Below are 24,991 nucleotides of genomic sequence, written 5' to 3' on the forward strand. Positions count from 1 at the left end.
TATAATCGACAATTAGTAGAACCAAAGTTCATTATGGTATCTACATTATAACTTTAAAACACACTTGCCTGTAGGTACTTCTTGGCGGCATATTTTACTCTAAAAGTTACTTATAGATTCGAGAGCCACGGTAATAATAGATCATCACCTCAGTTCCTTCAAATAGACCAGCGAGCTATTTCCAGAATAAGTAGGTATAGGTACGGTACAAACCTATATTCGATCTTAGTCAATTTATAACTAAACACCGGGAAATTATGCTGATATAATGTCACGTAATAAATCAGTAAGTATTAATAAACATAATCGATAAATGTTATTAATGCATTGTCAATGACTTGCTGAATTGCGCAGCGTTCTCATTAGGGATCAAGCTCCCGTTCAGGATAAACAGACGTTTCAAATGAGATGAAGTTTTAATTCTAACTTCAAACGCGTCGTTATTTATGTACGGAAAGGTAGGTATGCAGAGAAGTGGGAAGGTGCCGCCTCTGACAGTAAATTGAAAATGAAATTAAAAACGGCAACGTTTGTTGTTGGTCATGCCGAGTTGCCGAAGCGGTGACGGCGCTCCAAATTTCCCGTAGCTACAGAAGAAATAAGTATTAAAACATTCCGGCATTTTATCAGCTAGTACGGTGCCGGAGGAATGGCCGAGTAATTAGATCGACGTCTATTATCTCTATCGTGTGGAAGTACCAGTAAGTACCTAAGTAGTACAGAAATATTTATGTCGTCCATATCAGTTACTATGAAGAAAATATTTCTTATATTAGTATGGATTAAATGTTGGTTTGGGCAGCAATGCCGAGGATACACATGTGCTTTAAGGTTCAGTCAGGATCGCTAGAGGTTGTCGTGTTCCGGCTGACTGATAGCATTAATCACTTATTTATGGCTCTAGGTAATCTATTATCAGCAACGATTCTACTTGATTCATACTCGAGGGCTTCAAAGGTAGGTATTCTAAGTAAGGCACGCTTCCCCTCTTAACACTATTATTAGGATGCAGTGAACTAAAAGAGAATCGTCGTTTAAAGAGTAGGTGTTTTTATATCGTCAGTACCTATTGCTTTGTCCCGTGTGCTTTACGCCTACGTTAGCGATTCACCTCGATGAGTACTCGTTGAACCGCGTCACCTATCACCACGCTAACCTACGTTTAGAATAGTATGTTCACCCTTGCAGGTGATATAATCGTATGTCGATCTATATCGTGACATCTCAGCTGCATTCCGCAATGCTGTCACTAGATCCAATATCAAAGAGGCCCATTCATAATAACTCCGATCGGCTAGGAGTGCTGTTGTTTCATCGATACTGAGGAGGTTTCCGTTTACTTAGAGCAGAGAGGCCAATAGTGACTGTCTTAACCTAATTGACGATACGATATCTACTACTAGCCATGTTCTGTAACCTTTGAAGACCGCATCAAAATAGGTATACCTACCTATTTACCTATCTATTCTCACCCATGGAACATTAAGACTAGGTACCTACAGTAGATGCTCCTAGATAAGGGAGATGGGCGATAAGATTTTTCTCGTCATTTATTATGTAAATGACTTCTTTAATGTACTTTTACTATCAGATTAACAGTCGCGTGCACACAGCAGTACACATGCAGCAGTTGGTAACCTTTGCGAATGACAGAGTGTCAGAAATAGGCAATACCGTACAGAAAACTTTAGAAGATTTTACAATGCTGAATTTACATAAAATGTCAAAATACTCTCAGACAACGAAATTAGGCACAAGGCTGGTTTTATTAGCACGATGTTTTGCTCGTAACATTTTATTTTGTCCATGACGATATTTAGCCTAAATAAATTAAATATTTTTGAAACGCGTAAGTAGAATTTGTCCTCAAGTACTGGATTATAAAATTGAGTGTAGGTACTAATTAGCAAAGAACGGATTTTATAGTATTAAAAGACAAAAATACGTACATAAAAGTTTAATACTCATAATAAAATTAGCATTTACTTTCCTTAGCGTCCATTAATATATTTTTAGATTGTAAAGCTGCGATGGCAAGAGTTCGGTCATGTTTTTCTTCGTTAAGTTGTAGTTGTAAGTTTTTAACGTCCATTTTCAGTGTTTTCACTTCGTTTTGTAGACGCATGACTATGGTCCACAGGCTCGGTGATCCTTGGCCCGACGTACTGTGTATCGGCAAGGACGGTGATCTTACTAAAGCATCTATGGCGGGAGTGTCATCGTCGCATTCTGCAAATACAATCGTATGAAATTTTGATAAAAATCACATGTTATTAGCTAATAGAATCCGATGGATATTTTATACGATACCCACCTTGTGTCGTTGTTAGATATTTATTTCTGCGAACGAGTAATTATTTAACTAAGTACTAAACTATATTTGCGATAAATAATACATCCCTAAAAATAATATTTACTGATATATGCCACACTTATCAATAATTATTGCGCGATTCAAATCTTGATGTAACAATCTAAATAATAACTAGCTTATTGCTGTTAGTGTAGCCATTACTGAATTGAAATAGGAAATAAATTGATCATTCATACATATATTCGTTATATTGAAGCAAGTTAGATTGTGTACATGTTGCCGCTAGAGGAAATTATTCATTTCGAGGAAAATTCATGCAGTTTCTTAGTACGTAGGTGATTTGTATTTACTAGAAATTGCATAGAAAAAGTGCTTGCCGTTGCCAGTGAAAAAGCCGCAAGCGTGTTGACAAATGTAAAATAATTTTCATAGGTCTTTTTTTTATTTTAATATTGTAAGAAATCCTCCTACGTTTTATTAACTTTTAATTAAACATCAAACTAGTGGCAACCACATACTGAAATTAAATTATTCGAAGAGTTGGTGTCAGTGTTAATGATAACTACAGTTCTATAGAAAAATAAATATAATATAACACACAATTTCAATATCGTATAAAGATTAATAGGATATAAGGGTCGAAATACATATACAATATACATAGGATGAACAAACATTTTCGAATAACTTACACCTCATCCGTGTATAACACAAAATAGTACAATGATAGTTTAATAAAAGTGGAATCAATATATTCAATACAAGGACAAGATACAACAGACATTAAACTAGACGAGGAACAAGTTGTACAATACAAGGATGTATCACGATTACACAACATTTAGAACGTAATTCTAAACTGTCAATACATATAAGCTAAAACATTTAAACCCCAAATATGGGTCAAAAAGCGAGAAAAACACATACAAATAAAATATTATTATACATAAAGTAATACGTAGGGGGTACTTTTCTGCATCAATGCATTGTCTTAGGGAGCCGTCACATAGGCGCACACAATGAAACACTGTTGTGCGACGTATAGGAAGATGCCCTAACACAAACAAGAGATTATAAAATAACGCAATGGATTAAATCCATTTATTAAACTTGTGTTAGTTTATATACAATTACACAAATAAATATATCTTAAAAATGTTAATAAACTATCTAGAAATAAATCTAAAATTTCAAGATATAAGTAACAATAAGTATACATATTTCTTGTGTAGATTCGACAGAGATTATTGCGGTTGGTTTACATATAAATATATTATAGGTATAACAAATTTTAATTATTTTTAATGTATTTAACCAACAGAATGAAAAGCTGGATACAAACATCGCTCGTAATTTTTAAAATAATAGAGTAACAATCAGTTACCATCCATGTTGTTTTTTTATATTTTCGAAACTTCTTTGGCGAAACTTATTTAACTAATGAAGACTGAACAAGCTTTATATTCATTCTTCATACATGGACACAGAAAGAATTTATTCAGTGAAACTGAAACTGATTGCGAAATTACGATATTGCAGAGATATCTAAACATTTTGCGTCTGGCCTCGGCATCAAAATAATCGATACCTGCATGTCAATGATCTCGTAAGACATTGCCAATGTCAACACATCACAATGCCACAAAATAATAACAAATTGGATACTCTGATCACAACACTAGTTAAGCAATCGTGTTCTACTGTCACTACGTCGACACTTAGTAAACTCGACCATACGTTAAAGAAAGTAACATACATTTTCCATGTAATAATCCCGAAATGAAATAGGACTAACCAAAAAAAATCGTGTAGAATATTCCCTAGGTAGATTAAATATTTGCTCACCTTAAAAAAATACTGTTTTGGCAATTTATTTCTCTAACGTCTATACTTAATAAAAAGTTTTTTTTCTATCGCACAATAATACATGTATTGATAAATTGTACTTGGCAAAGGTAATAAATAAGTTTTACAAATACATTAGGTATAATAACGTAGAGAATGACAAACAAATGGATCTAAATTAAGATTGAGCAGGGATTTGCTAGACCACATTTAATAAGAATATTGTTAGCCTCTGCAATATCAATTTGTTATTGTTGAGAGACAAGGCACCATACAAAAGCTTAAATCGATATTAAGGAATATATTTAATTCGATAAAAAGGAACGAATTTTTATTACTTCATTAACTATATTAAAGCGCGCCCAAAATTACCACATTACTTTGCCACTTGCTAAAAACACTATTCTGTTTTAAATCATACATCGCGATGTATGACTCTCACTCATAAGTATGCCTATAGAATTCTCAATCAGAGAGGCTCACATTTCATTCATTCGCGTTACTACATTGAACGGGTAATTTATCGGTTTGCTACCCGCTTTTTCTGTAGCAAAAACAAAGGATCAATTAAATTAATATTTGGGAAATACATATTCATTAGAACAACGAAAAAAGACCGAGCGACGTACGTCAGATTTTTCAGTTTCCACTTCAATTAATCAGTGCCAGTAGTGCCAGTATATGCTTGACAAGTTTTACTATTTTTACCTCTTTTGCCTAATGGGATGTGGGAATAGCGGGACGCTGAGTCATAATATTTTTGTTGATGGTGCAAATAATATAGGTAATGCAATCTGCGGGATTTCGATGAGCAAATATTTAATTAAACGTGAGGATGAATTACATACTATAAACTTCAGTGGATCAAATTATTAAACTCGTTTAAACTACACAAATAGGTGGTCTTAATGAGTATAGATAACGGAAGAACATAGCGATAGTATGAATAAAACTAGTAGAAGCGAAGGCACAAAACGCAGTTGGCACTGGTACAGTAACGTTCGTATGTAAATGCTGCATGCAGTGCATTGCGCTATCCTGCTCAATATTAAATGAATGGCACGCGGCGGGCGCCCGCTGCCCGCTGTGATTACCCGCCACACAATTTAATAACTTGACTCACTTGTCTCTATTAACCCCAGCCCCTATAAACACAAGCTTTTTGGTATTATGAGACTAGTAACTTGTCCCTGATGTAACATATAAATATTACTGAATAAAGACTGTTGACTCCGGTCAAAGGGTGGATTTCAGTCAAATCGAGTTTCCCGGAGTGACGCTGAAGAATAAATAATGTCATACTGTATTTTAGTTATGACATGAGACAATCTCGCGAAATATCGATCCTATCACCCAGTTTGAATTATATGAACTAAGTATAGTAAATTACTGAAACTATGTTTACTTATGTAATCACAACGACTGCAAAACTAGTAAGTTTCTAGTTAGCGCATGGTTAGTACATACTAAGTATAAGATAGATAAAATAGCTAGGTAAAGAATAGTCATAAATATATATTTTAAAGAAATCAAAATTTGCCTTTTACGAAACGTTCACAAGCATATCATGGATGATATAAAATAGCGTAATATTAATTTTCGTATACCAAAAAAATATAACATTTTGCAAAATTTTTGTATGTTGTCCATCTTTGAAACTACTTAATTGTGTACCTTGCTGTATCTCAACCTAGATATAGGTGAAGACATAACAAGGAACAAAAGCATTAAAGGATTTCTACTATACAAGTGGCAAAGACAGATTTTGTTTACTAACTTTCAAATTGCATAAGCGGAATATTTAAATGTCACGAAGATAGTTAAAATTATTACGAGCCAGACATTTTATTGTTAGGTATTCCCGTCATTAAGTTATATTAACGATTTATAAATAATAAATTTTAAAGACATGTGTGAATATAAATCGCCATTTGGTTTTAATGTGACTCGATCATAGCTACAAATAACGTGTAAAAATTGACTCGACTCTGGCATTTGTCCATCATTACATAAAATCACCAATTCATGAGGTATTCACGATTATCAATATTAAATTACATTCAGACACATACAATGCATAAATTTGTTTAATTCGTACAAACTACTCTTTGCTACAAGCTTAATCATGCACCAAATTTCATAATATGCTATAATATAATGCACCACAAATGTCTATATTTATATCCATAAAATATACAAGCATTATTTAAAAATACTTTCTCTAATTACTAAATAATACTGCACACATGCATTATATGAAAATCTATGTAAACATAGATAACACGCTCAATTGAACAATACAAAGGCTACTTCGATGGCACTTGCACAATATTGAACTCAAAGCGAATACTCTACTCGCCTTGTTTCCAGTTCTCTTAGCTTACATTTAAATATACTTCATTGTAATAATTTAAAAAAACCTTATTCAACTACAATTAAGTTAAAATGAGGATGCGATTAAATAAATCATGACAAAAAAAACAAATAGAAACATTAAAATATTAGTCAATGGGATCAGCTTTGGTTAAATGTATAATTTAAAAATGAAATCTTCCAATGGCCACTCGATAACATGAGATTAGCACATACTGGTTCTCCGAGCGAACAGCGAGAGGAGTGATATGTAGGAACAACAATTGAGCATAAAACGAATTATCTACTTATGTCAATCGAAATGATGCGATTTAGTAAGATGTTTAACAAAGGTCCCGCAGCACCAGGTGGAGGAGCGCGCGGAGCGGGAAGCCGTCGACGGCGAAGGAACTGACAAGACCGCCCTCAAAGGTGCCGCTAAGCTGGGGTGAGATCCGCTGCGACGTTCGCGGCCGCACAGCAGCTTCTGTCTACGCTCCTCCGAACACTCCCACAGATTAGGATTAGAACGGTTCATGTCGAATTTTCGGTCGGAGAGGAGCCTCCTCGTGTCCGGCCCTCGGTACACGTACGAGTCCGCCGCAGACGAGCTTTTGTTACGTTTTACTTTTGTCGTTTTGTTACAGACGGAATAATCTGGTGTGTTACTTCGCTGGACGGTCGGAAGTTTAGTGTAGTTATAGTGAGGTATGTTAGTAGCGGGTGCGTGATATTGTACTTTACCGAGAGACAAGTGGCCGCAGTCCACTGCAGGTGCGATTTAAAGGCAGCCGCATGTAACAAAATAGAAAGATTCAGACTACCAGATCACAAGAGAATTGAGATTGATAATTTCCCTATCACATAGAGTTCTGCTCGTGATACACATCAAGCGGTAGTAGAGAGCGCCGTTGCAGTTGTTAGTGACAAGATACGTTGTGATGATAGTTATAGACAAAATGCAACATATTTGTCCTTGAAGTTATAACATCGTCGAAAACTGAAGCAAACCGTACGAACCATAAAGTACGTATTACGGATACATAATATAGTAATAAATAAATAAGTAACCTCTACAGCGACTAGCTACTTTGTACTTACTCAAACTAAATGTATAAACAATAATACTACAAATAACTAATGTATATCCGACTTTAAGAATAAATACTAACGATATCAGATCTACAAGGAGTAATACAGTGTAAAAGAGATTATAATTTAAAGCATGCTGCACATGCACTTAACAAAGAGACGTGTGCCTGAATAGATACCGACATAAACATACTGAGCTGTATACTGAATACTGAGTATTGAAATTTAAATAATATACACCAAGTGCTTACGTATAAATATTATCGTCATTACATCAACGACAGCAAACTTGAACATGTATCATTTTCAAGCGCTACTTTTATGACTAGCGAGATTTGGTTTTATATTATATACGTATATTTTACTCTAAAAACCAACTGATAATACGGTTTCTTGACTTCGCATGTCTCCTCCTTGTCGACTCGAAAATCTCCAGTGGAATATTGGGTACTGCATAATAAACACGATGTGTTAGTGGATACCTTCTGCTTTATCATGTTCCAATACTTATTGAATTCTATCGATTCACTCGGATTTATATACCATATACATTTTGTTCGTGTCTGTTTTATTATGAATGTTTCAGACTTAAACAGATGAAATCCATTATATTATTTATGTCAGTTTACTTTTACTTTATTTATTGGGTACGCAATTAGGCAACTTATTATATTTGTCTGCAAAATATACAATCGCAATAAACATATTATTGTAATGAACCATTTCACATGTTGTTGTGCAGTATTCTAACTAGCCATAACCTTACTTCCCTTAGCGTACAGTAAAATCAAAGTACTCACCAGAACTTACAGCATTCCTACAGCGCGCCGACGTACAATACGCTTCGATAACTTTGAGAATAAGGGCGTCTTCTTCGTATGAATTAGACTTGCGTTGATGCGGGGCATAAGGGTGCGTCGGTCCTATGTTCTCGTCCGAGCCCACCGTGAAGGACTGCGGTCTGAGTGGCGGCGCAGGCCGTAAACATGTTATGCTCCATCCTACGATCATACAAAACATAATAGGTATTGTGAACAGTCTAAGAATTTGTTATATGTCAATTAAATGGATCCAACAATAAGACTTTTTGCATTTTAATCTCTATATATAATAAATCTTCAATATTGCGGTAACGTTATTTACAGAATAGTTCCATAGCGGCATCCAAAACTATAACACCGGTATTTATTTTATTAAAATCATCTTTTAAATTACCTTTGTTGCTGTAATTAGATCCTGCCGTGTCGATAAAATCAACAGATGAAAATTTCTTGCCAATCGGAGTTTTATTTGTTTTGGCAGGAGATTGGTCCAGAGAGTCGCATGAATTCAGTAGCCATCGTGCGGACTGATTCTTTTGTTTATTTTTTTGAGTTTGTTGCGTGTGTTGTGTGTAGCTTTGATGATTGTTGAATGAGTGCGATCTTTTGTGGTTTGTTAGGCCGGAAGATAAATCAGAGTTATTGCTGTCGCTCATGGCCATCTGCAGAAAAAAAAAATATTACAGAACCGCTACAATTTGAACACAAGTCATTGCTTGGAGTTAGCAATAGATACATTTGTTGTACACTAAGTTTAAACAGTTCATTTTAGTAGTCCTTGTTCACACGTTTTGAAGCAGATATATTTAGCATAATATATTCCATATCTGAAACTATCACACACGCTATTTTCTCTTTTCATTTGTTTGTATTCACAGACGGCGTAAAGCCTTCAAAGCCCCAGTTCAAATGGGTTTCTAAAAATATGTATAATATGTTGTATGGGAAGAACAGGTAATAAGCCTTACCATGCATTATTTTCGTCTTAATTGGTTAGTACAATTATATGATTGCTACTTGCGGTGATTTTTGTAGTTAGTATAATGAATAAACACAGGCAAGGATGATCAAGTAAAGCACTGCAACACTGGGGAACTCTAATGACAGTATTAATCTAATGGTTACAAAAACCTCAAGGCAATATTATCTTCAAACCAGTGACACAAATCAGTAGCTCTTTACAAAATAATAATCCTTGCCTGAGTCGGTGACCACGGTTATAGGTAATTTTGCTTTCATCCACCAGTGTGCATATAAATCTGAACGATACACCACGAAACCGGATTGCGCTTCAGCTGAACCCTTCTGCAATTTTGACAAGTCCTCACTGCGAGACCTCGTTTTTCGCATTTCCATGCTATTTGTGTCAACGCTTTGTTTATTTTCTTTACCAAATATATCGCGGTTGCGAAGCGCATTGCTGCGAGACTGTCGCTCTATAGCTTTAGCTTTGCCTTCGGCTGGATCCCGATAGATACGCATATGATAATGTAAACTAGGCTTTGTCCTTTCGGTTATATTCAAGGTACTCCACTGGCAAGGCAACGGTTGACGCACATTTTTGGGCATCTCTATATGAGTGCTCGGCTTCCTATAAATTCTAGGCGGAGGTTCAGGCTTCAACCTGATCTCTGGCACATATCGTTCAATGTTCCTTCTTATTGACGTACGTTTCATTTGCGGCGTGGACATAGTCGGGGCTGCCACGAACGTAGGTGTGACGTTCGCATTCGATGAATCCATTACATCCAAACTATTCTCCGACGTAACACTTGTAACACAAGATGTTCTAGCTGTGGATCCAAAAGGTGATGTACACCTACACTGATCTTCAAACGCAGCGGCTTCTATTTCCGACAACGTTACCTTCTTTCTACGATCAGTATCAAAGCTCCCCTGGGATAAGTTAGTTAAAGAATCCTTCATGTGATCAGAGCTTTTGTCGTGAGTGTCTGATTCATTTCCAGTGGTTCCCGAACTCGAGTACTCGTGCATGTTTAGTTCTGGCGAAGCTAAGTTGCAACTGCCCACTACGCCTGAATCGGATGACCGAGGGCTAGGACATAGTGACCTATTACAACATTCACACTTTCTATGTACTTTTTGGTTCTCAGACTGAGAGCTCATCCTTTTTATTGCCGCGTCGTCTTTGCGATGATAATTCTCAGTTTCAACCATTGACCTTGACATAGATCGTCGAATTCGTTTATCAGAATTAAGAGAATGCTTCCGGAATGGAACGTTGGTATTAGGGTTAAAGTTAATTATTTTCATATGATCTTCGTCGTTTCGAAACATTGGAGGAGGGTCTATTATGATGGATTCTATAGGATTGTAACTCTGCTTTGGCGAGGGCGGATCGAGATTTTGCAAAACATTAGAAGCTAGTACTTCTTCAGCGTCTTCTTCTTCACGAGTATAGTTTTCTTCAGTAGATTTCCAGAGCTTCGTTACAGATTCATTTTTTGCACTCAAATTAGGAAAACTGCGTCTGGTTGGTATAAAATCTTGTTCATCATTGCCAAGCATATCAATTTGAGTATTCTGATCCATGTTAACGAGATCTTCACAAGCCATGTAAGGCCTAACTTCGAAACTGGAATTGTCAGTACTTTCGGAATGTAAAGCAAAGGGATTCAAATTATTGATACCAATTCGAGAATTATTCTGATATTGTTGCGCACCATCTACTGTTCTACTGGTGTTGTGACTTCTACTGCTGCCAGATAAACTGTCAAATAAATTACGAGTACAATCTGCCTCGCAAATCGGCTGACTATCGTTCAGATGGGCATCGGTCGCATTGTCGAAGTACCGCACGTATCCAAAATTACTGCCCCAGCTGCTACACGAGGATATCGTTCTAGGACTTTCCAACGCATTTTGTCTTAATATTTTATTGCTGCTGCAAGCTTCAGCATCGGTACAGCTTGAGCTTGTATAAGAATCAGTTTCTCGATCGCTATCATCACTATCTGAATACTCCGTTTCTGCCCCAATGACGCCGTCATTCTCTATCCTGAGACGAATATGATTCTTATGCCTCCTTCTCACCGGTATACCGGTTAATTCAAATGCCTTGGCCCAAGTTCTCTCATGTAGAAGCTTACGCAACATTTGCCTTGTGATAACCTTTTTTTTAACGAGTCTCGCGAAATATTTAGTCAATGAATAGTAAGGCGACGCAGAAGGGTAGCTAGGCGGTGGTAGTGTCACGTGATAAAGGCTGCGGCGACTAGAGTTGATGCTAGACAACGCCCCTTCAGAAGGAGAGCGGGTCAGCTATACAATAAAAATTATAAAAAACCTTAATTTCCATAATAGTCAATTAATTATGTCTATGTCTTTTGTTTGTAATGAGTACCAATTCCAAATAGAGTTTGTATGCAGCTAAGGGAATGATGCATTTAAGATTAATTCTAGTTTCTTTGCATGTGCCAGATAGGTCACATGTATAATTTTAAATATAGAAAGTCTTATACAATGCTATAAATAGTAATTTACCATGTGTCAGCATAACTTTTTAAGTTGCTCATCAATGCATCATCCCCAGTAAGGATAAAGTAAGACTTTTCAAATAACTTACATGAGGCAGTGATTGTGGCTGTCCAGGCTCATGAGCAGGACTACTGGTGTTGGAGTGTTTCTGCAACAGGCTCACCCAGTTATCAGCTTCTGCTCTTGTTTGACATACTGCTACAATTGTGTCTATCATTGGTCCACTTATTTCAAATGCATTCTTTCTAGTATCTGTATCATCTAATTTGCAAACAGTGATGCCAGTTAATGGAAGACAGCCCTAGAAAAAAAACAATCATGAGAATACAAAACTTATGAAGCTATGACTTGATTTTACTAGATGGTCAACTTACTTCATAAACGAAGGCAGATACTCTCTTGCTTACTGACAATAAGAGTAAAGCTGAAGGAAAAAGCACAAGATAACGGTCTTGATGGGAAGGCCCAACAGCCACGCTGCCCATATGTAACACATCGCCTAGTGACGCAAGTTCGCCACCCGGCCAACCGCGAACTTCACCAGTTATTACTTGAAGCTCCAGTTCTTTCTGACGTCTTAATGCTGCACAACCACTCTGAAAATCACACAACAATTAACACGATGTTTCAAAACACTACAGAATAATTAAATATTTGAGCACAAATCTTATTTAATTTCAGTTACAATTAAACTTACTGCAATATCTTTGTATACAACTGAGGCACGATGGGTGTCACCTCTGTCTGGATGTGCCTCGTGCACATGCCTAGCCAGTTCTTGGAGCATAGCAGGGTACTTTCCCAACCTTCGAAATGGCTTGGATAAGCCAGCTGTCAATACTAGTACACCAGGGCAAACAGCACCTGCATCTTCCATCCATGTATTTAGTTCCTCTCTGTAATAAAGAGTAGATAATAACTAGAGTGTATAACTAAGAACCAATTCACACTAAAATGGCAAAGGCTGGCAGCAACTAGCAGGATATAGCCAAGCCAAGAGACAAGGTCTCGCAGCCACCTCTATGGTGTTAGCTGAGCCTAAAATTGTCTGTTGCTATGAATCTATTTCTAAAAGAAACACTTACTTGTACTTGTCAAGTATGCACACAGCTTTAGGATGACCAGCACAGTATGTTTGGTGCACAGTCTTTATTTTAGGAGCCCACTGTAGGAATAGCCCACCTACTCGTTGATCTGGCCCTGTCTTCATGGCACATTCATCAAGCAGTGACAGAAACTGCTCATGAACTTGTAGCACCTCATTAATATTTCCAGTCAATTGCTTGAATTCATCTCTGGTGAGCCTAATGGAAAAAGAATGTGTTACATTATTTGATTCAATAGCAAAAGCAGCTTATATTCCTGATTCAGATTATAAATTGACCATTCCTACTATACCCATACTATTACTAGGACAAAATAGAAGTCTGTTTAATTCATTAAGTAGAAGCAGTGTTGGGCAAAATTTAGTTTGATTGATGATTGATGATTAAGATTAAATTATTTATTCATGACTAATGAATAATGACTAAAAAAATTCAATCATGAGTCGTGATTGATGATTAATTAGTGTTAGTTATTCAATCATGACTAAAATTTTAATGACTAAAAATAATAGTTAAATAAAACTAAGCTTTTCAAGTCTACGTTCCATGAATGTTGATTTGTTAATCATAGGTTTTTAATTAAAGCTAGTTTTACAACAGAATCAGTTATTTTTTTTTTTAATTTACACAGGTACACATTTGCAAAAATAAGTTCGGGCTAATTGAGTTTAAAATAATTTAAATTGCTTTTTAAAACTACGCGTTTTGAAAATCAAATTTTATAAATAATGGAATTATCTTCTTTCAGTCAACTTAAGGTGGTGATCAGTTATAGTTTTATAGATGTGTTCAATTAAACTAAAATTATGTCACCTGAATTATTTTTTTTAGTTTAATCATCATACAAAAATACAATAAATTAGTCATCAGTCATTTAATCATTAAATGATTGATGACTAATTTATTTAATCATGATTATGATTAATATTTTTACTCATGATTAATTCAATCATGACTAAATAATTCATGACTAAATTAGTCATGACTAATCAATTGATTGAAAAAATTAGTTGATTGACCCAACACTGAGTAGAAGTTAATGATTTATTATATCATTTCTGTGTACTTACATTTCACTCTTTTCCAATGGCTGTAAGAAATTACTAACCAGTCCTTGCATTTCAGCTACATGTGCTTTTTCAGAGTCTATTATATCTTTAAGCACTACATTTCTAAATGCTTGTATTTCTGAAGCTGCTCTAATAGGTGATGTTGTTACTGAACCAGATGGATCTAAAACAATATTTTAATAATGTTCATGTTGATCATATTTTAGAAATTAAATAATGAAAAGAAAGAATATCTTTATATCTAATGCACATAATAATAGTTGAATATGGTTCCTGTAATTTGTATATACCAAAGAGTATTGATTTTACTGTAGGAAAAATCATCTCAAACATTTTTCTTGTCCTAATTTAAACACTGTAATATTTTCCTGAATGCCAAGTTCAATGGCACAAACAATGTCATGTTTTTGATACCTGTTCACCTTGAAGTGAAATTAATAAGCGGATATGTAGCACTGAAATTATCTTACCTTTATGTTCAGTCACATAATTGCTAGGGAACCAGCCTGTAGTCTCTCCCAAGGTTCCCTCCCACCACCCGCCTTCCTCTTTCTGGGTAACAGTAATAATATCGCCCTTCTTGAAACATAATTCGTCATTGTTCTTACCCTTAAAAGAATATATTGCCTTTACCAAGCAATTTTCAGTTGACATTTTATTTGGTTTCTGGTACCATGGTATGTATTCTAGAAAAAGAAAACAAGAGCTTCAGAATTAGATTTCAGAAAGTAGAGAAGGCTATGCGGGGAACAGCGTGTTCTGACAACAGCTACTAAATAATAACATCATCGCGAGAATTATAACGTTCGTAAAGCAGCACAGAAAGACTTTTTATTGGAATATCTTTTGGACAGCTCATACTTCTAAAGAATAACAGGAAGTCTTGATGTCAGATCAAAAGAATTAGATTAAAGTACGAAAATGCTCAAAAATCTTACGATATTACACTAAAGCACGCCTTCCGATGTTATGTATACAATAACAAAATGATTTTATAATTACAGTAAGGTAATCGACGTATAAAAAACGTACAATCCTCGATTTTTCACGGACTTCCAGTTCCAAAAATAAATAGTCCACAGACAAACACCCAATATAGATAATAAAATGACAAGATGTCAGAGACAAGGAATAGCTACAGATAACGTAGCGCAGGAAATTGCACAGATGATGGTGTACAATCTTTCCGATAATTTTTTTGTTTATTCAAAACAATAAATAAATATAGCCTAAATTTTTATTCTCGCCTTCGACGAGTAGCTTGACACAGAATGAACCGACGTGACCAGCCCGGATCAAACCAACTGATTTCTGCTAATGGTGGGGTAATTGTTCAAGGATAATTTATAAAGTAAATCCTTATGGGTTTACTTAGCGTTTCACGTTGCCACGACCGTAAGATTCTTCTATATAGATGTTCGCATTAGAGGTACCTATCAGTAGATAGAAATAATGTATTCGATATACACGTACATAATATCACTCCCGTTGTATCTGAAGGCTCAGGCAGAGGTGTGCGAGGTACCTACACCCGTGTTATGCCGCTAATAAAGTAATAATGTCGATCCCATGTAATAGATAGCGATGTTATTGCCATTTACTAGGCACGTTATCAAACTCTGGGCTATAGATATTCGATTCGATAATATAAACATACACTATAGGTATCACGAATATGTTGATAGTTTGACAACACTAGTCAACTAACCCAATTATACACCCACAACTGAATAAAAAATGTCATAAAGTCCCTCAATTTCTATTACCAAGATGCTTAGAAATACTAGATGCTTACTGATTGGTCCCAGATCAATGGAAGAGCATTTGATTCTAAACATAGTTTTACTTATCTGAGAGTACCTAGGTACCTATTTTAAAATAGGTAATTTCACTTGTTGATGAATTAGTCATGAACTATTTTTAGACTTCACAGTAACTCATAGTCATTCTTTAAACATGGGTATGATACTTTAATTTTGACCTTGATGCCTTTCAAATAAAGTGATTTCAAGCCTTATTCAATATTATGAGTGAAAATACATAACTTATCCTTGTATGAATTTTAATAAATGAAAAATTACATAAAAAATATAGGAAATACCTATTGCTTAAGTGTTACAAATTATTAGATATATTATTTACATTATTTTAGGTATGTAATAATTAAAATATTTCATGAAAGATTACAAAAATTCATCACACCAGTCTTTCAAACACTGGTAGCAGTCTGCAGACTGTTTAGAGTTGGCATTGCAGGTGTCCTTCAACCATTCTTGAAATAGTTCCTTTTCTTTCTTCAGTACCAAAAACTGACCCAAGACAGTGTAAGCCTGTAAGAATAACAGAAAATCTTGTTAAATAAATTATTATGTCTGTGCTTCAAACATCATTCTAAAGAATAATTTAATAAACAACAATTTCAGATATTAAAACAAATTTAATGAACCATCAATTATTATTATGATGATCACTGGGCAGGATTTAAACAATATAAATACATGATTTTAGGATGAAAATGTCCTTTTATACATTTAATTTTATAGATTTCATCACTTCTTTTAGTGAGGTTAAAATAAACTTTGCATTCATTAAATCGACAATACTACATAAGACAACATAGCAAAGTTAAATCAATTGATATAACATCATGATAGGGTGGTAATAATAAACTTACTTTATCAAATCCCGCACCTTCGAGCCTTTTTCCCAGCACCTCACCAACACCCGCTAAATCGGTTACTGGTTTTTCTCCCATGGGCTCAGCGACAAAATTTCTGTGTTTTTGAGATGTACTAGACATGTTTAGAGTGTTTTAGGTGTTTTTCTTTGATATAACACACAATCGACTTTAGAAAAACGCTTTACTTAAGTCTTACGAGATAAGTACTAGCAAACACTTCACAAAGAGTTGAAATTCTAATAAACCGTTGAGTGTTGATAACATAGAAATCTCGCAAACGATCACGGAGAAGCGTTGGTAAGCGTCAATATTTGACTTTGACAGTTTACTTTGTTTGTATGTACAGTGCTGCCAGCCTAATAATACAATAAACATAGAGTACTTTTTGTTTATGGTAGTCCAAATTAGAGCTTCCAAGTTTGTTGAACGAATTTCACGTCTTACCAATGATGACCCGAAAAATGGATTGGATCAGGCCCATCCCATCCCTAACTGGCATTGACAATCGATTAACTTTGACTTTTGACGTATTACACTGTAAACAAACTATTCTTGAATTCTTGTGGTTATAATCTGATTTAAAAATCTAATATTTTTTTTATTTTGCTATTTCTTAATAATGTTGACTATAAAAGGTTTTCTTTCTGAAGAGGAGGGGATATTTCTTCATGATTTCTATGGAAATTAAAAAGTGAAGTTACGACTTTAATTGATGAAATAGTCAAATATATTTTGATCATCGAAATGTAAACTACTGCTACTACCATCAATAATGGAAATGACGCTTGAAGAAAGCTTATACCAAGCAATATTAGCAGAAGATCCAGATGCCACTTCACAGATCCTTTTAAAAGGTTATGTTCTTGATATGTCTCACCAGTGTTATCTCTTCCATAGGCTATTAATTTATGTGTGTTATGCTTACTTAAAACATGATTACGAAACAATTATTATGGGGACTTAATTACTAAATACAAATAAAAGCAAAATTATATAAAATGTATGATCAGTGTTTCTACTGCCACCTCCTCATCTAAATAAACTGTATGCTTTTATAAAGATAATTAAAACATTTTTTAAGCTGCATACATACCTTTTGACTTTTTGGACAAGTAAGAGCATAGATAAACAATGATTTTATCATCATTTGCAGGTGCTAATCCGAATGAGATTGTTAGTCAAGGCAAAACATGTCTTGGGGAAGCAGCAAATATTGGAAATGTGGATGTTTTCAAGTTATTAATAAATACTAGTCAAATATCACCTTCATCAAACAAAGTGCCTACTGGTTCTTTCAACATTAGTACAAGGAAAAGACAATTAAAATGTCATAAACGAAAGCTTAAATATACAGGACAGCATGAAGAAACTGTAGTCAAATGTAAAAATTCTAATGATAGAAATTTAAAATTTTATAATTATGCACCACTAGATCAAGATGTAAATGCTGATAAAAATCAAGGCTATTTTGTTTTAATACACAGTGAAGGTTCTAGTAGTGATGAAAGTAAGATAAATAATTTAAGATCACCTTTGAGCCCATCTTCCCTGACACCTTCACCACAAGCTGATCTTGAATGGGATGAAGATATTGTCAATGTTGCACCAACTACTAGTGAAGATGAAACTTGGTGCTCAATGTATAAGTAAGTTAGATGCTATATTAATAACTTTCTGTTTCAACCTTTTTACACCATATCATCAGCCTTCATTGTAGACTACCTCCATATCTTAATTATATTATACCTTATAATTAATATCATCTTCCTATACAACACACACCTTTAGATATTATTGAAAAATGCAACAACCTTGTCCATCCTATGAAATGAAATACTATAATATTATCTTATTTGTGTTTTAGATGGTATGCTGCTATACTGGAGTCTACTGGGGCAGCCATAGCATCTGCATCAGTAGTTAGCCATGGCATAGATCAACAAGATGCCTTCATGAGAACAGCTCTACACTATGCCGCTGAACAAGGCCATATTGGAATTGTTAAAATATTAATTGAAGCTGGTAATTTACTTTTACCAACTTTCTTTTACCAACAATCCTGCAATACAAACAGTGATATCTGAGGAGTACAAACACTCTTCTTCATTAGTAGGGTATCATGCCAGCATGGAGACAATTTTTCGAACAAGGAAAATCAGGCTCAGGTCTATCCAGTAGTCAGCAGTGAGGCAGTAAAGCCTGCCATATTATATTGAATCATATAAATAGTTTTTCACATGAATTAAGCTCAATAATTTTCCAATAGCACTTTTACAGGAGAAAGATGATCATCAAAGTTTACTATAGCATATATTTTCTCTCGTCGTATTTATTTCTGACTGTTGAATGTCCTAATCATATAGTTTGCCAAAATGTAATTTTTCTTGAATACTAACTTAGTGCTATTGTTATTATGTTAACATTATTGTTTTAGGGTGCAAAGTAAACATCACTGCAGGAGATGGATTGACGCCGTTGCATGTCGCTGTTATAAAGAACCATATAGAAATAGTAAAAACTCTGTTAGAGGCTGGTAGTCACGTAAATTATAAGACTCATGAAAAAATGACATCATTGCATTTTGCGGCATCAAGGGGGTTTCTGGATTTGGTAAGTAATTAATTAGCTTGCTTTTGCATTTACGTAATAATATCAGAAATATAGTGTCGAGTTCTATGAGTAAGGCTTGCGGCTTTTTTTAATGAATCAAGAATCTGCTAAATAAAGTTACTCTTATGCAAAAGGCTGATGATGCCTAGTGCTAGGCTGGTAGGTAAGGCAGGTACTCCCACACAAGTGAGTAGACCTATGAGCGGTGAGCGCTTTCCGTGGCCTTAAAGTATATAATCTGTGGTGACTAGTCGGATTATTGTGTTTGACACTGACACTATTGACAATTTATAATGAAGTGGAACATTAATTTGTTGTTATTGTAAATAGTAATAACAAACAATATTATTGTATTTCTGACTGATCATTACATGTATATATCTTGTTTTCTTCTCTTCTTAGTATGAGTATGTCGCATGAGAATTTATGTACCTCTCCACGCCAGCAATCGGTTCATAAATTAATGTTTATTTTAGGTGAAAATATTAGTCCTTAGTGGTGCTTATTTGGAAGCAAGAGATACCAATGAACGAACAGCGCTATATTTGGCGGCTGGTCGAGGCCATGAAGATGTAGTTAAGTATCTTATCACAGCAGGTGCAAATGTAAATGGCGAAGAGATCCATGGTAAGTACTTATATTTAGTAATTAATTAAACTCAATAAAAACAAACCTTTAAGTTCTCTTAAATGATGAAAATAGAATAGCTGTTCCTTTAAATTTTGTAGGAGTTGAATTAAGGTGCATAAAATGTCATGTATTATTTTTATTTTATGTATGCTGTACCAAGAGGAGTATGTCTGAACTTTAGCTTCATTCCCTATAATGAATGATTTCTATTTGAACCTACCCTAGGATAATAAATCCAATATCAATGACCAGGTATTGGAACTGAGAGCTGTAATATCGAATTATATTTTAGGGTACACACCTCTGTGTGAAGCTGTCTGGCAGAGGTATGCAGGGGTGGTGGAAATATTGCTATCATCTGGTGCTCGCATCACTCATTCTCATAGGCTTTTACACAATGCTATAATTCAAAAACAGGTATGTTTGATTTTTTACTAGTGAATTTTTTTATAAGACGTAAAAAGCAAATGTTTTTGTATATGTTCTGAGCCTGGTTGTTGATATATCTATACGTAGGTATTTGTTTACCTTAAAAAAAGCTCAATCCTGCTTAGTTAAATGACTGTGTGTGAGTTATCCAATGATGTTTATTATTTATTTAAGTTTATACCATCAACAAGGTTGTTGTGGTCATTAATTACTTTATTTGACAACATCTTGTTTCAGGTGGAAATAGTAAAATTGCTTACTAATTATGCTGGAAGCATGAATTTGCATAATGATAATGGTGACACCCCACTTCTTATAGCTGCAAGACAAGGACAGGTTGACATTGCTACGATTTTGCTCAACAGTGGTATGAATCATTTTTTAAAATGTTGCAAGCATGGATTTTCTTCATATTTGTTTTCTATTCAGGATGCCATAGGAATAAATAAAGACTGAATGAATAATACATAGTATAATATTATAACAGTAATATTGAGATATAGAAAAGCATTGCTGTATTACCTAATACTCTTTATACTTCTTTAATAAATTGTCATATATTTATATTTTCAGGTGCAAATGTTAATTCAAGTAATAGTATAACAGGTGTGACTGCATTACATGTAGCTGTTGAAAGTGTTAGTGTAGCTGAAGAATTTGAGGAATTGTTGAAATGCCTGCTAGATTATAAGATTGACATGAATGCGACAGCTCTCACTGGTGATACACCACTCAATAGGGCACTTATATTACAAAAGTAAGTAAAATTGATCAGATGAGAAATATTATATTGTTGCAAGGATAAATAATTGAAAAACTTAATCTGATGATGTTTATAAAACTCTTTTTATTGACAAATGTGCATTAAATATACATACCTTATGAGTTTAACTATTGTTTCAGGGACAATGCTGCGGTGCTGCTTATTCGCTATGGATCAGATGTCAACACTGGTGATTTACACTCATGTGGTTTAGACAACCTCTCCATAGCCAGTAGGAGGCGTTCATATAGTCTTGCTTCCATGTTACTGAAGGCAGGGCACTATGTAACAGCTCCAGACTCCTATGATGCATGCCCTGAAGCAGATTGCACAGCAAAATGGTTATACAATGCCTGCAGACAACCTCTAAATCTCACAGATCTCTGTAGAATTAAAATTAGAAGCTTAGGAAATAATAAAATATTATATCGTTTTATATCATCCTTACCTTTACCAAAGAGCTTAAAAGGATTCCTTATGATGGAAAATGAAGGCTAATCCAATTGTTATTATTTATTTAAATTATTTAGAGAATAAAATTTAAAATGTATGAATTTTTATTGTGTGATTTTCACAATAGTACAAAGGTGTACTTCAGGGAAGTTTTATTCAAGACAGATACAAGGGACACAATTAAATTGTTTGTCAAAATGCTTTCAAATCGAGTTGTAATTGCACTTTTAAGAAGGTCTTGTGTTACAAATAATTACTTTCAATTAAATGACTTCTGTTGACAATCATGAACTCGTATAAATATGATGGTGTATAAGTTCCATTAAAAATGTAGAAATAGAATTAAATTTTGCCTTATGCTATATTTATTACATGTTATGGTGTGATTTTTCACTAAGCTACTCTGAACCAGCTCGAGATTGCGAGGCGATTCCGTGATGCTACTGTTGACACTGCAATACGAGTACTGAGACCACTTAGGGCTGGTTTCGCAGTAGTCTGGGGGCCTGCACGGGTTTCCCTGCTAGCCCCTTGCGCCATACTAGACTAAGTAAATCTCAATCGCAAGACGGATTACTTAGTAAAAGACGACCTTCATATAAAGTGGGTTGTTTTAAACAGTAGAAATAAAAAACCGTGAATAGGTAATTGGAATATTTAATCACACTGAATGTCTAATAAACAAGATGGGTACCACACTTATTCTTAGTAAATGTTCAATAAAAAAAAAACCTAATAATGTGAATTGTTTAACATAAGATACTAGTCTTAATACTTATCTAATACATGTATTAATACATTTAGTAATTTAAATAAATGATATGAATTCAGATATAACAATACATAGTTATAGTGACATCACATTGCATTTATGCCTACATTAATATACAGGGTGAGTAAATTATGATGTACCTACCTATAATGTTAATTATAATGTACATACATACGAAAATAAGTGTTTTTATCTAATTACCATACTCGTCAAAACATTTAGTGATTTATCAAACATTTCTCAGTGTTCAAAAGGTTAGTATAGATATTTATAAAATGTTCATACAATTTCAAGAAATTGCTTTACAAAATTAGTAAGTATAATATTAGATTTGTTTATAAAAAGTGAGAAGGTAAAAGGTGGTACATGCCTAAATTACCAATTTGTAGAAAAACATCTAAAACAAAATTGTTTATACATGTAGCATTTAAATCTATATTTGTGGATATCTGCTTAGAAAAAATCATGTTCATGATAGTACTTTTATTATAATAGAACCGAATCTCACTTTAGCTTAAAAATACAATAACCGAAAGCTATTTTCATCCTAGATATTTTACATCTAATAAAATAATTTTACAGAAAAACAAACAATAAACATTTACATAAAATAACATTAATATAATGATATAGCACATCAACAAACTAATTATACGATATAATATATTGTTTGTTACAACAAACTGCATAAATAAGTTAATTTTATATGGAATGAAAATTTTCAATTAGGTATTTAAATATCCAATTTTACAGTTAAGGTGCATTGTTGCAGATATAAATTGATAATTTAAACAAAATTCACACTGTGCTGAAGTCACCTAAGCAATGCATTCAGTTGTTTTGACTTGAGATATAGTCTGATGCTCTTTGACCTTTAATGTCCTTCATACTGATGAGCTCGCTGCAAGTTTCTTTAAGATAATCCACTAAGTGTTGATGTTTATTTTCAGCAGCTTTGTGAAGGACTGTTTGGCCATCAGCATCCTGCATAGTAATTTGAGCTCCGGACTGAATTAGATATTTTAATGCCTCAAGTTTACCTAAAAGGAAAAAGATCACAGTTAACATCTTATACATTACACATTGTTACCAATGTACACAGTTATATACATTGTTTCAATATTATTTATTAGTTGACAATTATCACAACACTGATAACCTAATTATTATTATTATCTACAGTAACTAAGCAAAGCATAATAATATCAGTTACTGCAACAAAAAAATTGATCGTTTTCGATGCTAAGTTGATTTATATGATTGCATTTTAAGATGTCATGATGATGTTAATATAATAAATTAATTGAGCGAATATCAATTACCTGCCGCCGCAGCTTTGTGCAGAGGTGTTGCAAGTCCACTCTTTGTCAGTGCATCAATCTTTGCTCCATATTGCAATAATATTTTGCAAATGTCTATATAACCTTTACGTGCCGCATAGTGCAAGGGAGTATATCCAGCATTGTCTGGGGTGTTCACCAGTTCTTTAGCATTTCTTGCCTTCTTTATCAATTCTCTTACTCTTTCCTCATCACCATAAAAAGCTGCAATAAACATAGAATTATTAAAATCTAAATGAAAAGAGCTAGGAAGAACGTCTCTTTTTAATTGCCAATGGATTACAACTTGGTTAAAATAGGAGCTAAAAACTACTTAAAATACCTTATACATTTTTGGGCAGTGCCTAAAAATACATCATGACTACTAACAACATTCTGGGTTTATTCCATTGTTTGCACAAAATTTAAATGTGTGAGCAGAATTTAAATAAGGAATGGAACAAATGTGCTGTACCTTAAAATAATTTACCAATTCTCATACAAGTTATCTTATTGCAAAACTAAGTAATCATTTTTGTTTACACAATCAGTAGTTGTTTGCCCAAGAATTAATCAAGTTTATCTCTGTTCCCTCCTAAGGAGCATGACAATCTAATCATGAATGATACAATATGTGATTGCAATAACCATGTGGGTTCATGAGATAGTAAATTGATAAAGAAACAATTTCATAGATAAAAATAAGAAATTACCTGCATACCACAAGCCTCTCTCCCAGTCCATCTCAGATATTGACTGACATACTGATGCATTTGCATGAGTGCAGTGTGAATGATCACAGTTGTTGCCATGATCCATTATTTAAAAACAAATTATAAACAAGTGGACAGTAAAATAGATAAAAATGATGTATATTTATATGTCACGCTGGAGAGTCCAGGTGATCTCGGTTTCACCAGTGCTTGCAATCACCTTGTAACCAAGTTGGGCCAATGAGTTTATGGCACCAAGTACATTTGTTTTTATGGAAACACCATTGACCACAACTCCCGATCCTGGATACTTCTTAGTCAGAGCTCTGATTTCTTCTTCCCCTAGTCCAAAAACAGAACAGTCATTAGCATGTACAGAACCTTTGATTGCAATGTAAACCACTCCATCCTCCTCTGTCAGTGGCACTGTCGCCAAATTGCTGGGAGATAAGTTTTGACTGCCCTTTGTGTCCATAGTATTAAATTAAATTTTAAAAAGAAGTACTTTCTGTTTGTTGATTCTG

General features: G+C 34.3%; 5 protein-coding genes across 12 annotated transcripts; 1 reads left to right on the forward strand and 4 right to left on the reverse strand.

The window, feature by feature from the left end:
• Nucleotides 1-1,942: 1,942 nt before the first annotated feature.
• On the reverse strand, nucleotides 1,943-15,227 carry RtGEF (Rho-type guanine nucleotide exchange factor). Of its 8 annotated transcripts, none has more exons than XR_012960519.1 (11): nucleotides 15,037-15,191; nucleotides 14,569-14,784; nucleotides 14,099-14,261; nucleotides 13,008-13,226; nucleotides 12,620-12,818; nucleotides 12,297-12,518; nucleotides 12,011-12,223; nucleotides 8,819-9,086; nucleotides 8,404-8,604; nucleotides 7,855-8,053; nucleotides 2,093-2,229 (listed from the first exon to the last, which is right to left on the reverse strand). XR_012960519.1 is itself a non-coding variant. In XM_076136167.1 (11 exons), exons 2-11 carry the CDS (start codon nucleotides 14,750-14,752, stop codon nucleotides 6,825-6,827), a joined length of 2,196 nt encoding a protein of 731 aa, XP_075992282.1. In that variant the 5' UTR covers nucleotides 14,753-14,784; nucleotides 15,037-15,191; the 3' UTR covers nucleotides 2,883-6,824. The 8 variants fall into 8 exon arrangements, 7 of the variants coding, with proteins under 7 accessions (XP_075992284.1, XP_075992282.1, XP_075992283.1 ...); XM_076136167.1 differs by lacking the exon at nucleotides 2,093-2,229 and adding an exon at nucleotides 2,883-7,279 and having other exon boundaries at nucleotides 7,982-8,053; XM_076136169.1 differs by lacking the exon at nucleotides 7,855-8,053 and having other exon boundaries at nucleotides 1,943-2,229.
• A 916-nt stretch (nucleotides 15,228-16,143) lies between these two features.
• On the reverse strand, nucleotides 16,144-17,106 carry baf (barrier to autointegration factor). The gene is made up of 2 exons (XM_076136177.1): nucleotides 16,773-17,106; nucleotides 16,144-16,428 (listed from the first exon to the last, which is right to left on the reverse strand). The coding sequence occupies exons 1-2, from the start codon at nucleotides 16,896-16,898 to the stop codon at nucleotides 16,282-16,284; spliced, it is 273 nt and encodes a 90-aa protein (XP_075992292.1). The 5' UTR covers nucleotides 16,899-17,106; the 3' UTR covers nucleotides 16,144-16,281.
• Nucleotides 17,107-17,260: 154 nt separating this feature from the next.
• Nucleotides 17,261-22,318, forward strand: LOC142987424 (uncharacterized). Its single transcript, XM_076136170.1, has 9 exons — nucleotides 17,261-17,632; nucleotides 17,932-18,424; nucleotides 18,643-18,800; nucleotides 19,213-19,388; nucleotides 19,865-20,015; nucleotides 20,311-20,435; nucleotides 20,685-20,814; nucleotides 21,021-21,204; nucleotides 21,351-22,318. Exons 1-9 carry the CDS (start codon nucleotides 17,551-17,553, stop codon nucleotides 21,706-21,708), a joined length of 1,857 nt encoding a protein of 618 aa, XP_075992285.1. The 5' UTR covers nucleotides 17,261-17,550; the 3' UTR covers nucleotides 21,709-22,318.
• Nucleotides 22,305-24,608, reverse strand: LOC142987425 (uncharacterized). The gene is made up of 3 exons (XM_076136171.1): nucleotides 24,468-24,608; nucleotides 23,758-23,979; nucleotides 22,305-23,475 (listed from the first exon to the last, which is right to left on the reverse strand). Exons 1-3 carry the CDS (start codon nucleotides 24,571-24,573, stop codon nucleotides 23,267-23,269), a joined length of 537 nt encoding a protein of 178 aa, XP_075992286.1. The 5' UTR covers nucleotides 24,574-24,608; the 3' UTR covers nucleotides 22,305-23,266.
• Nucleotides 24,609-24,630: 22 nt separating this feature from the next.
• Nucleotides 24,631-24,942, reverse strand: LOC142987427 (uncharacterized). Its single transcript, XM_076136176.1, has one exon. The coding sequence runs from the start codon at nucleotides 24,940-24,942 to the stop codon at nucleotides 24,631-24,633; it is 312 nt and encodes a 103-aa protein (XP_075992291.1).
• Nucleotides 24,943-24,991: the final 49 nt, after the last annotated feature.

The sequence above is a fragment of the Anticarsia gemmatalis genome, chromosome 3 (assembly GCF_050436995.1).
Source record: "Anticarsia gemmatalis isolate Benzon Research Colony breed Stoneville strain chromosome 3, ilAntGemm2 primary, whole genome shotgun sequence".
Lineage (NCBI taxonomy): Eukaryota > Metazoa > Arthropoda > Insecta > Lepidoptera > Erebidae > Anticarsia > Anticarsia gemmatalis.